Source organism: Mastigoproctus giganteus, chromosome 6, assembly GCF_048544385.1.
Source record: "Mastigoproctus giganteus isolate SK-2022 chromosome 6, ASM4854438v1, whole genome shotgun sequence".
NCBI lineage: Eukaryota > Metazoa > Arthropoda > Arachnida > Uropygi > Thelyphonidae > Mastigoproctus > Mastigoproctus giganteus.
In genome coordinates this window covers 213,860,213-213,874,398 of record NC_143580.1, presented here as the reverse complement: position 1 = coordinate 213,874,398, position 14,186 = coordinate 213,860,213, and the positions used below count along the sequence as shown (strand labels likewise).

At 33.7% G+C, this 14,186-nt stretch overlaps 1 protein-coding gene across 8 annotated transcripts in view; it reads right to left on the bottom strand.

The window, feature by feature from the left end:
- The window catches only part of Ufd4 (ubiquitin fusion-degradation 4-like), a 729,475-nt gene that overhangs the window by 164,301 nt on the left and 550,988 nt on the right, over positions 1–14,186 (bottom strand). For all 8 annotated transcript variants that reach the window (XM_090376711.1, XM_090376719.1, XM_090376714.1 and 5 more), the window contains 2 exons: positions 7,763–7,845; positions 3,040–3,167 (listed from right to left, as the gene is read on the bottom strand). In XM_090376711.1, coding sequence (XP_090232837.1) covers positions 3,040–3,167; positions 7,763–7,845 — 211 coding nt within the window. The remainder of the gene's footprint in view (positions 1–3,039; positions 3,168–7,762; positions 7,846–14,186) is intronic.

The window sequence follows — 14,186 nt, the reverse complement described above, 5'->3', positions numbered from 1 at the left end:
AGAGGCCTCCATCCTGCAGTGGGAAAACGGCTGATGATGATGACCACAAAATTATTAAAATGAGCAAAAATATTCTTGTCCACAAACATGGCTCCAAATCTCCTATTAAGATCTCTAATTGCATTCTCAAGTCTAGGTATTTCACACAACTCAATGTCATATGCTCAGAAGGCTCCTCTTTTCCACATGTACACAATCTACTGGCTGTTAGGCCTAGCTCAAACAATCTCTTTGCAAGTCCATGCCCTGTGACCAAGAAGGCAGCACTCAATCCAAATTGTAGCCAGGGCATTAAATATCTCTAAATATCTCTAAACAGTCTGAATTTGATAAAAATTTATAAGTTGTACCCCCTTTCTCAGAATTTTCCCATCGTTGTTGCCATATCAGCAACAACTGGGCTGTAATTTTCTTCTTCAACATCATTTCTAGAGTACTGCCTACCCTCCTTGGGACATGATGTGATATCCAGAACTGTAGGCCTTAAATTTTTTTCGTGTACAGTATACATTAAGGCAGCTAATATTATCTGAAGATCCACAGGTAATTTTCCAGCTATAACCTGGAGTGCGTCAGAAGAGACCATGCGACAGGCACTGGTGATGGACAGGAGAGCAAACCTTTGTGCTTGTAATAATATATGCCTTTTTACATGTGATTGAGTAATTCTATGTAGACAAGCTACAGAATCATGTCATGACTGGGATGAAAAGGAAATCATATAACGGATTTAATGCTCATCCCTTTATCTCCCCCCAGTCAGTCTCCAACACTCTTATTTTACCCTTCAAATATTTGGCTCGTTCAAGAAAATTCATTCACTCCCCTATAGACACCCAATAGGGAAAGGATAGAAAGAAAGAGAAATATTAAGTGTGGATGACAAGGACAGAAGGCAAAAAAAAACCTAAGTGATACATTGAATTATAAGAAATTAAACTCTGAATTAGAAAGCCAATTAGATGGAATGAAGCTACAATGGAAAAGCAAAAATAAATCATTAATATTAATGATTACAATAAAATAGCATGCATCAAATAAGAGGGTGGAAAAATTATTTGATGCATGCTACAAATAATTGATACATAAAGCAGATAATTCTTCGGGGGACTACAGCTGATTATGCATCAACGAACTATGTGTATTTTAGTGCAATTGCATCATTTATACACAGCTAATTATAGATTAGCAAATTTGCAATAGCAGCATCGTTTAAGTTACATCTCATATTGTGAATACCTTCATGACGAGTTGTCATGACATTGCACTACTTCGAATGGTGGTGGATGGTGGTGGTGGTGGTGGTATCCACTGAGAATAAGTAACAACAGTCTTCTCCTTTGGATGAAGCGTTACTTATTCAAAGTAGTGCAATGTCATGGCAACTCGTCGTGAAGGTATTCACAATATGAGATGTAACTTAAACGATGCCGCTATTGCAAATTTGCTAATCTATAATTAGCTGTGTATAAATGATGCAATTGCACTAAACTACACATAGTCTAATCTCTTTCGGAGCTTGAGGCTTAAGCCCTTAATGCATTAGCATCAATGAACTGCATTTCTATGCTTAAGTATAGCTACAGAAGAAAAAAATATTAAAAAAGGATAATCTGATGAGATGAAAATATGCAAAAAAAGTGTTAAAATATTTAAATTTTTTTTATATAATAAGGAGGGTAAAAGCAGAAAATTCTTAAATATTTATAACATGCATGAATAAAAAAAAAAATTATTATTTTTCTGGTCATTGCTTTCTCACATCTTTAGATTTCTCTTCATTAAAATTTTTTCCACCCCTTACTTGACACATGCTGTTTTATTGTAATCATTAATATTAATCATTTACTTTTACTTTTCCTTTGTAGCTTCATTCCATCTAATTGGCTTTCTAATTCAGCCTTTAATTTGTTATATAATTCAATGTATCACTTAGGTTTTTCGCTTTCTTTCCCTCATCCACCCTTAATACTTCGCTTTCTTTCACTATTAGTTCGGCACCTCAATCTTCACTTCATCTGCCAGCTCTTTCTCTTACTTAATTATTATAACTTTGTTATATATATATATATATATATATAATTATTAAGTTAAAGTGAATTAGCGAGAGAAAGAGCTAACAGATAGAAGTGAAACGAATCCAAGATATCAAAACTAGTAGAGAAAGAAAGAAAGAAAGAAAGAAGTATTAAAGGTGGATGACAGGGAAAGAATGTGGAAAAAACTTAATGATGCACTGAATTCTAAGTAATTAAAGGCTGCATTAGAAAGCCAATTAGAGGGAATGAAGCTAATAAAGGAAAAATAAATTATTAAAATGACTATAAAGACACAGCAAGCATCAAATATAAGGTGGAAAAATATTTTGATGCATGCTATTAGAGACTTATACATAATGCAGGTATTTCATCAGGTGACAACGCCTGAATATGTATCAATAAACTACGTTTCTATGAGCACACATTATGGAAGGGAAAAAAAATTTATAAAAAGGAGGGTAAAAGTAGTAAATTCTTCCACAAAAATAGGGAGGATTGTTCCAACGCAGTGTTTATGAAATTAAGCCAATTAAGTAAGTAGTAAAATTAAAATAAAAAAATATAAATCAATGTGTGTGTGTGTAAACAATAGAATCTGAAGGAAAAGTAGCTTGAAGAATTAGAATTAATTTTGTATGTAGAAATTAGATATGTAAAGAAGAAAAGTGATGAATAAAATGAGGCGAAGGAAAGTAATAATGTCAACATACAAAATTAATTCTAATTCTTTAAGCTACTTTTCCTTCAGATTCTACTATGTTTACACACACACTTTTTTTATTACTTACTTAATTGTCTTAATTTCAAAAACACTGCATTAGGACTACCCTCCCTATTTTTGTGGAAGAATTTAATGCTTTTACCCTTTTTTTATAAACCCCTTCTAAAAAAAAGGCAAAAAAAAAAAAAATGCAATTAAAAACTCAAGATAGAATCAATTATATTTGATCAATCAGCTGAATACTTTAAAATAAAGTTTTTAAAATTGTTATAAACTTACCTCGATGCACCAAAAGCTGTACAGGTGAAATATAACTGTCTTGTTTCAAAAGGAAATAGCATTGGACAGGAATAAGTTAAGTACTCACACCATTCAGGCTGTGCTCCCGAAGACAATACCAATGGATCCTATAAAATATTGTTAGATTGTTTTAAGTTATCAATCTTGGTTCATTAAGACTGCTATCAAGAGAGTCATATAAAACCAGTATACATTCATTGGATGTTGTTTGATCTGCAGCTAAGGCTATAATGCGTCAATTACAGTCTTAGATGGTACATGGCTGTAATTAATTAAACATATTTGCTGATCAGCTTTATAAAAATAAAAAAAAATCAATATCTCACAGACATGCTGTAATATCAGCTGATCATGACAAGAGGAGGTTATATGCTGCTCTCTTTACCATCAGCAAGGATCGACAGTTTGTAGATTTGATTGCTCACCAAAGAGTCATCTTTGGTGAGCAATTAACTATGAGTTGGGTGTTTTTGTTTGTTTGTTTGTTATTTGATTTTTAGGATCATTAGCAACTAAGGCCATATTGCTCTAGGGGATATGCGGTGGTCATTCCCCGACCTTTCCGCATCCTCCGTATTTGGTGGTCACGGACTCGAAGCCCGGTCCAATCAAGAAGTGTGTGCTATGCACTGCTGCTCTTGCCTACCTGGCTATGGAGGTGCCATGAGTTGGGCGAGTACAAGAAATGTGTAATCTGGTAAAGTATGATTCTTCCTTTTTAATTTCAAATAGTTTATTGTCTGTGCACTCTTTCTATAGGGATGACCAATGGGGAGGATCAGATCAGGTTTAGAGGTAATTTTGGCAGCATTTGCCTGTTCATTTTCCAGAATTCCAGCATGCTGGGTGAGGGGGAACTAACCACAGTTGGATTTGTTGTAACAAAGGATGGCTGGAAAATAATTTACACTGAAGACACTATAGCACTTACAGAATCAATATATATAACAGTTTGAGGACATAATAGCTGTTTAATATTCCCCAAGGCTAGATTGGCATTTAATTCCACAGTAAGAGGGAGAAAATTTCAAAGGAGCTGTTGAGAGAGAGAGAGAGTAATATTTGGCATAACTACAGTTGCACAAACTTTGAGTTTCATCTCAAAACAATCTGTGTACACTTAGAGGAAACTATTAAACTGAAGAGAGTGAGTTACACATAACTGACTGATGATGGTACTTGGGAAGAAATTCCCTCCTCACTGCTGAAAACAATTAACACTGTATACTGAGGCATCTATAACAGCAGAGTTTCAAACTAGTATTTTAAAGTGTTTTGTTTATATTTAGCACTTTTTTTAGTATGTATATATGCATACACATTTGCTAATGTATGTATACACATTTTCCAAATATGGGTTCTGTGGAGCATGCATGTATATATATCCTTTAAAGATATTTGACCTTATGTGCCCATTTATGCATAAATTGTCTATAAATCTTCAAATAAGTGTTGTGGTATGTTAGCTGTGCTTCCAAATAATTGAAGACACGATTTATAGTATATGAAAATTGGAAAAAAAAAAAACCTGTACCTGTTAGTGGAAGTTGTCATAAAGGCACGCAAAAGCTGAAATTGAATAAATTCTCTGGAATTCTGATCTTTAAGTTGAATGAAACTGAATCATGTATGCAGAAGATATTACTGCATTGAAAAACAAAAAAGTAACATTAACGCATCATTTATTTGATGAAAGAGTTAGTTCCTAGTAGATCTCATAGCTGAAAGCCGGATGGTTCATTTTGTTGTGGTTTATTTCGATAAAGGTTATCCCACTTAGGTGGGAAGACAATCTAGAAGATATTACTGCTATGGAGCTATTTAGTTGCATAATTTAGTAGCAGAAATTGGTTATGCTGATGTAGTGGAGATTTACAGGCTACTGGGCACTTAAAAACACTAGGTCAATGCAATTCAGAGGGCACTGTGACATACAGGATAAAGCCACTTCAGTGCATGCTGCCTAGCTCAAGCATATACAGGTGACTATGATAAATAAAAGTTGATTCTAGAAGTGCCCTTGTGTGGGGTGGGAGCCTTGGTTCCAAAATGCACCAACTTATATATCATTATTGAAACAACTGGTTTCTTATTCTATACAATTAATGGCCGGGGAAAAGCATGTCTTAGTGCTGCAAATAAACTTACTTATTGCATATATTTCTCACAAGAAAGTACCTATCTAAATAATTTTATTAGGATTCAGAATAAAACATCACACTCCACTAGACCTAGACTGTGTACTGTAAACAAAGAACAAAAATAATTATTTAAAATTATTATTTATTTGTTACAGTACCATTGGACTTTTTTTTTTTTTTTTAATTTGGCTGTGGTTCTGTGGTATAATTCACAGACACAAATTTGCACACAGAGATTGAGCCCACATACTGCCACAAAAACTGCACAGCCCAATGGCTGTTGCATTATGCTGGCTGCAACAAAAACATTTAGAATGAAGTTATGAACTCTTCTGGCCTTGGCTGTCCAGAATATAAATGGACATTTATTTATAAGGATAAATTTTAATGAAAAAAAATAAAAAAAAATCTTGTAAAGCTGCCTTATAACTTTGAGATGTTGTGAAGGCCTCATCTTTGTTCTTCACTCTACAGATTTACTTGTTCTGCTAGCCTTGCATATCTCATTTTATATTGATAATTGACTGATTTATTATTAATTGACTAAATATCAGTCAATTACTAAAATTAATAAATTAAATTAATAAAATTAATTTAATTTATAATTAATTATAAAGTAAAATTAATAATCAGAAGAAATACTCAAATCCCTGAGTTGAAAGCTTCTAAAAACAAGCCTTTAGACTGCATCAAGGGTGCAGCACTTGGTGCACTCCAAAGGTTTTGGCCCCCAAAACTGATTTAGTTTGGGATTGTTGAGACTTCATTCTAAGTTTCCATCCCATTATGTCTCAGACATAACAGAAGATAAAATCTGACGATTTAGCAGACCTTGAAATCGTGTTTATTACAAAACAGAATTTGCCCAGTTAAACCAAGCATATTCATGAATAAAAAAAAAATTATAAAGTAATATACACCCAGTGTCATAAAAATTGTATTGGAGCTTTGGTATACAGACAGGTAAGGATAAACAAAAGAAATAATGAAAATGAAAGTTGTTTATTTCATTTGGAAAACTAATATATGTCAAGCAGACCCCCTACCAGTAAGTGATGAAAACTGTTATGTGTCTTGACCTTGAATCAAAAAAAATTCCCAATATTTCATCAGGAATATTCTTCCACGACCTGGTTTACTGTACTCACGAAACTGGTTTAATTTGGGATGGTTGAGACTTCATTCTAGGTTTCCATCCCACTGTCTCAGACTTGCTTAACAGGAGATAAAACCCGAGGATTTAGCAGACCTTGGAATCGCGTTTACATTGCACAGAAACTGTGCGATAACATTAGCAGCATGAGGCCTATGTGTTTCTCATAAACATGGTATGAACAGTTATAGGTGAGTGCATGAGGTGGTTGGCCATGTGCAGGTGGCCAACCACCTAATATATGTGCATTATCCTGCTAGAACACACTTGTGCCATCTGGGAAGACAATCAACATGAAATGGTATACCTGATCAGGCACAATGGATAAGTAGTTTTTAGCATACAGAATCTCATCCACCCAAATGTGTTATACATCTAAGTTGCATGTGCTCTCCAGTTGGTTTGCTTAATGAAAAAAAAGAAAAAAAAAAAAAAAACAAGTTTCTGGGAGAAAGAACTCTTCTGTCTTTCCCTCAGACCAAGTAACTCAAGCCATGTTGTAAGAAAAGTCCTTAAAAGTTCCTCACATCATTCACGGGACTGAAATCCAGACCTTTTCCATACGGTGTGGGGCAGATGGTTGGTGATTACAACCAAGGTTCTACTTGTGAGAACTGTAATGCACTGTGTCTGTAAATTGCATGTGTTCTCTGGTCAGTTTGCTTGTTTGTGTGGTGGATGAAAAAACCTGGGATCCAGGATAAAAAAAAAACCATGCTGTCCATGCCAAGACCAACTCAGCCAGGGTGCAAAAAAGGCCCATAAAAGTTCCTCTTGTTACTGATGGAATTGAACCCTGGAAATTTTTTATGGAACAGAAAGATGATGATGATGACCACTGTGCTTCCAATTCCACTGTTTTCCATCTATCAGCTCACACAAGGCAAGACAGCCCACATTCACCACAACCACTGATGAAGCATAGGCACCTTCTAATTGTCCAGCGACTGCTGCTCTGTCCAATATCCATCCACTCTCAGAGCACCTTCACTACAGCACATTGCAAACAGTCCATAAGAATTAGTTTGTACAATACTAGCACAATTCAATCGGCACCTGACAATCATCCTTTTTTTTTTTTTAAGTCTTGTCAGATAATGTACCTTGTCCATGTCAATCAAGTACTTCATATGGACTACATGCCATGAGCCTGCAGTATCATATTTACTATCTTCACCACAACACACGTGCCACCAGGCGGGAATGGCTGACTGCTAAAGCACAGGGATGGTTATAATGTATTGACTGTACAGTATATATCATGACATGAAATGCAAAATTTTACAGTTACGTTTCATTCTTTTGGAATGGGGAAAGTTTTCTGACACCGAGTATATTTCGAAACAAGTAATTGAAGGGAAGGGGGAGAGAAGAAAAAAAAGTATTTCTTATAGCAGATGATAATTACCTGAATTTGTTGAACCAATTTGTTGGTGATTTTCTTACTTATGAAATCATCCGAAGGAACTGCAAATGCAGTGTCTTCCCAGCCTGAATCATGCATAATAAAAAAGATATTTTACACTTCATTACAATTAGACAAATATGGTTATACCTTCAAGACTATCATGAAAAAGAAACTCTTTACAACAAAACAAGTAAATGCTACGTTCTTGCAAAATATTTTTTTAATTGTATTGTACAAAATGCTAAATGTAGCATTTACTTTTTCATAATAGTAAGACATTTTACATGTTCAAATTTTTTCTGAAAGAGCTGCTAAAGGCATAGCAATTTTAATACATGAATCATCGAAATAAAACATAGAACAACATAACCTAGAATTGGAAAGAATATTAGGTGTAAAATGAAATTGCAAAAGAAAACACTAAACACATTAAGCATATATGACCCAAAAGGAAAACCAGAAGAAATTGAGAAATTCTATAATCAACTACAAGATTTAACTAATAAGACAGATAATAAGAATGAATTAGTAATAATAGCAGGAGACTTAAATGTCCAAAGAGGAAATAAAATAATACTAGGAATCTGTCAATACTTTAATGAACACACAATGAACCAAAATGGAAATAAATGATTATAGTTTTGTACAGACTGTGAATATAGATTTAACAATACTTTTTTTTGGAAACAAAGAACAACAAAATAACATGGCCAAATAACAGGGGCAGTAAATCAGTGGTAATCAATTATATAATCACTAATAGAGATATAAAACTGGAAAACAAAGGATGTAAAAGCAATGCCATCTTTAGATACTGGAAGCAAAAATACAAATTAGTAATGAGAACATTTAAATTTAGAGAATTCTTTAAGAAAAAGTAAAAAGTAAACAAAGGAAAAAAATTGGAAACTGATTACAACATGAAAGTATTAGGAATATACACAGAAACAGATCAAGCAAATATTTAGAACTAAAAGAAATGGAATATGAAAATCAGTCAACAGAAGAAAAATGGACACCATAATATACAGAAGTAAAAGCCTTAGAAGTAAAAGGTCAGAGCAAAATTATTTCAGAAACATTTATCAAATAAAACAAATGCACAGATATATCAAGAATATAAAGAGATTCAAAACAGAATCAATGAGGAGATAAGAAAAATAAAAGACTACTGAAATAGGTTTTCAAAAGAATTAGAATATAGATTTCTACAGACAAAGAAGAAAAATTTGGAAAATAGCATGGAATCAAAGAAAAGAATTACACGAATACAGTCATCCCACAATTTGCGCAGTTTCATTATTATGCAGCAAGTTTTGCTAACTGCAAAATTTTTGTTTATGAAGCTTAAAAAATAGGAATGAAGAGCAGATTTTGAAAATTTATTTATGTTTTTTACATGATTGAAGATTTCATTGAAGGAGAAACACAATTCACCATAATAACATAAAATCCCACAGAATTCCAGCTGTTCGTATTATTGCAAACAGAGCTAGCCCGAGGCATGGGCAACCAAGGCAATCACCCAGGGCCCCTGCACTCACACAATACAAAATGGTTAATAAAGTAATTACAGTGGATTCTGGTTATTTGGGCCACCGGTTAATCGGGGCAGCCGTTTATTTGGGGAAAATCTTAAAAAACAAAAACCAATCAAGAAAATAGCCAGGGTTTACTTCGCTTAATTGGGACAAAATGCCGTTTAATTGGGGCAGGAGACCTCAGCACTGGAGATTACCCTACGATTGTCTCCGACCGTACCACGTAGTTCGGTCGGATTTCTGGAGGTCACAAGCCCAATTAGCAGTCACCTGTTAATTGGGCTTTTCTGTTAGTCAAATCTATCATAAACGGACAGTAAACTCAATCTTATTGAATTTGCGGTAATACCGACAGCTGGAATTCTGTGGGTTATTATAGTAAAATGTGTTTACACTTCCATGAAATCTTCAATCAAATAAAAAAATTAATTTTCAGATCTTCTCTTCACTCCTATTTTTAAAGCTTCGTAATTTGTTACTCCGTTCTCACTTGCGCGTGTTGTGTTACTTGCAATTTGTGTGTGCCGTGTTCTTTGTTATTGATTGCTTATCTTTTTACTGTTTTAAATTTTAACCCCCACCCACAAATGTCAGTGAACAGAAATGTTTGTTGTTTGTTATTTGGTTTTTAGGAGCATTAGCAACTAAGGCCATATTGCTCCGGGATATGCGGTGGTCATTCCCTGACCTTTCCGCATTCTCCGTATTTGGTGGTGACGGGCTCGAACCCCGGTCTAATCAAGAAGCGTGTGCTATGCACTGCTGCTCCTTCCCACCTGGCTACGGAGGCGCCGTGAACAGAAATGTCAACTAGTTTAGTTAGTATGTACACATTATTACAGTACGTATTAATTCTTCCAATTATCACGTATATTCTTCTAATTTTCACGTATCATTTAATTTTGTTAATTGGTAAGATAATAAAGAGTAAATTTGTGCTTAATATATCTTTACTTTTATAGCCTGTGGATAATATTCCTCCTATTTTCGCTAATTAGAATTGCTGTTTAATAGAATTAAAATTCAATTCACAAGCGTGATCACAATGACCGGTGCTTACTACACATCGTATAGTGAACGGAACTTTACTGTGGTGAATTCATCATAACGTGATTTGATTGTACAGTGAACCAATTGTAAAGGGGGGGGGGGGGGTGCACATTGTATTTTTAACTATTTACGTGAAACTTCGGATAATTGGGGCAGCCGCTTAATCGGGCCAAAATGCACTAGTCCCGATGTGTGCCAAATAACCGGAATCGACTGTATTATAAATTATACGGTTTTGCACAAAATCAACAAGAAATAAAACAATTGTTCTTGTTTGATGTGGTGGTCTCTGATTGGTTGGTGCATCAGCTATATGGCAATTGTTAATTGGTGTTTACTGACACGTGACCAGTGCCCTGATTGGCCTATACTTGTCATGTGTCAGCTCAGCTGATGGTGTCTTTTGAAGAATATTTTGTCTTAAGCAACTCCTCCAAAGAGGCTTAAGATTTTGCACTTGGTTTACTAAATATCTGTCTTTCGTTATTTATTCATAGTGCTTATTTAAATTTTCTCTTGTACTAGTGTGGCTCCTCTTATGACGGTTGCCTTGTTCCACCTATATTCCATATATAGACTGTCATATTTGCTAAGTTATAGTGTTATTTTATGTTTAATAAATTATTTAATCTGCGAATAACTATACAAGTGTGACAATCGAAAACGCATTTGTACGAAATTTAACAATATTATTGCATATGTTATATGAAGAAAAGTTTTTTGCATTTACAGTAAAATGGGCAAGCAAGATAATATTATTTCATATGTTATATGAAAATTTAAAAAGTTTTTTGCATTTACAGTAAAATGGGCAAGCGAGATAGAGACCAGAATTGTAAATATCTTAGTGGATCTGAAAAAAGAAAAAAATTGGCAAGAAACAAGAAGCATCTAAATTGCAAAATGCAATATTGAAATTTGTTACTGTATCAAATTTGGAAACACAGCGCAATGATGAAAAGCTCAGTGTCAAGACTATGCCAATGACTGCAATGGTATCAGTTACTACTGAAGAAGAAATAGGAGATCAAGAAATAAAAGAACACACGAGAGAAAAAGAAATAGGAGGTCAAGAAATAAAACAACATGCAAGAGAAAAATAAATAGGAGGTCAAGAAATAAAAGCACACAGAAGAAGAAGAAATAGGAAATCAAGAAATAAAAGAACACATGGAAGAAGAAGAAATAGGAGATCAAGAAATAAAAGAACACAATGAAGCACAAGGCAAAAATGAAGCTTCTGAAGCCCATTACGGTGTTGGTGTCAATGAAAATTTTGCTATTGAAGATCCAGCAACTTGGCCAAAATATATAATATCCGACCAAATGAGAACATTAATAATTAAAAAAGGACCAGTTCAAATAAAATCTGATAATTTTCCACAAAATAGCAATGGAAGATGCTTGTCCAAGTACTATTATACAAAGCAGTTACCAAATGGTGAAATTCAACGACAACAGTGGTTAATATATTCATCAAGTTCAGACAGCATATGGTGTTTTGCCTGTAAACTTTTCCTATTCAGAAATCGCTTTTTGTAGCAAATAATTTAACGAATGGTCTTACCTAAATCCAAGAACTCCAGAACATGAACGGTCACCAGTTTATTGCAAATGTATGAATAGTTTAATCAAAAGGGAACTAAATTTAATTAAGGGAACATCACTAAATTATTTATTTCTGAAACGATTATCAGTCATTTTTATGACTATAATTCTGAATTAATAATGAATTAATATCAAGTTAGCGGCACATGTCATATTTCTATGAAGCAGCACATTTCAATAATTTTTGATAACTCTGTAGTTATTTATGCAACAAGAGTAAAAAGTGGTGTATAATTTCACGAATTCGTATGAGTTAATAAAACACTTTTTACTTGAGTTGCATATAATATTTTTCCTACGCCCATAATTAAAACAGTTTGAAAGAAATATTTGACATTTGTAATGGCATGACATAACATAACAAAACTGTATAAATTGAATTCTACCATTTGACATTACTATTTCCCAAAGTTGAAGATTATTGGTTAAATGACTCATAACCATACTACTCAGTGTGTAAGAGTGAAATAATGACACGTAATGGACTTTTATCGCACTCTTCCTTACTTTTTTTTTTTTTTTTTTTTAACTGTTAGAAAAGCCACTACTTTAAACACGCATATGAATTAAATATAAGGTACTGTTTATTTCGGGTGTAGAAAAAACTAATTCATTGATCTTTTTGGATAATTGTTTCTTTGGATCATTACTGATTGTTTTTCTTTATTTTTGTAATGGAAATGCATGTGTTATTTCTAGTCAATTGTTTATTATTTATCAGTATATTAAATATTGATCATAATATTACATTATTTTCTTATATTCTTCCAACATGAAATAAATATGTAATTAGTATGAAAATCTGAAACACTGGTTACCCCCCCCTTTTGTCCGAACTTCCTAGACTGTTTGTCTCACCCTGCACAGGGCCCTGCAAAGTTTGCGACCGGCTCTGATTGCAAATGCAATAAGATCAAGTTTACTACCTGTTTATAATTAGATTGCACTAACAGAAAAGTCCAATAAACTGGAAAGTGCAAATTGTTTTTATTGTTTTATAGTAATGACCTCCAGAAATGTGTTTTAGAAAAATATCAACAAAGGGATTCAAAACTGATTCTTATAATAGAACTTATGATAATGATGAAAGGGTAATGCTCCATTATAAAAATGACCTTTTAGAGAGATAAATAGCCTAGTTATATAGCGAAAATTTCAACTTCCGAGGCCTCGGAACGAATTACTACAAAAAACAATGTGTTATTCGGTTCACATTATATTTTCACGATACCTCCATTTATTCCTAAGGGATGCAAAATACACTTCCACAATTTTTTTAATTGTGGAAGTGTATTGGCCAGTTTGCACTGGCCAGCAAAAACTTACGTAAAGTCGAATTCCCGTAAGTAGAGTATTACTTAAGCCAAGGTGCGGCTGTGTATATAAATCCATACACCAGGTTCTACCAAAAAAACCAAGAATAGTCACATAACTATGCCAGCAATAATAGCAAAAATTCTTCCAGCTAGGTGCTGACAGAGTATCTCTTGGCTGATGCCCTTCTATATTGGCAGTTCTTCTTACAATAATTCCATGTATGTTTATTCTGTTATTGCCTAGGGAACTATGCCTCATGATTTCTATCTGTGGTAGTGGGGGTGGAGGAGGAAACAGAAGAGACATCTTAAGGTGATCAACTTAACTAAATGCCAAAGAAACTGAAAAATAGATCAAAATGTACCAAAATAACTACTATATACAGAAATGCTTAAAAATTATGAGATTTGTAAGAATTAATTAATGATCTTCTTTCAGAGGAACACTTTGCTCCTTATCACACAAACATTCTATTTCGGCTCTATGCATTCTACACAGAATGATTATTCGTCTGAACTAGCATTTATAATTCCTCCAACCTTCTTTAAACCTATTAAAATGTACGAGAAATGAAATCAATCCATTATCAATTCAAGTTAATATTTTTCACTGATACAACTTTCACTATTTTCATTTTTGGAATATTATAAATTCTGAAAGTAAATTAAAACCTACTGAAATTAAGTACCAATATACTTGTTTCAATAAAGGGAAAAAAAAGATTTCATTGTGAGGAAATTGATTAATAACACATTTGCTGTTGCAACACATATATGCATAAAATGGTACTCTGCACTGTGCTGCAATGCACAAACATATACAGGTGGTCATTCTTAAGCAGTCGACTAAAGAGTGCGGTAAATGTAAAGGCACACGAAATTCACAACTACTCAGTATTGTCACACTGA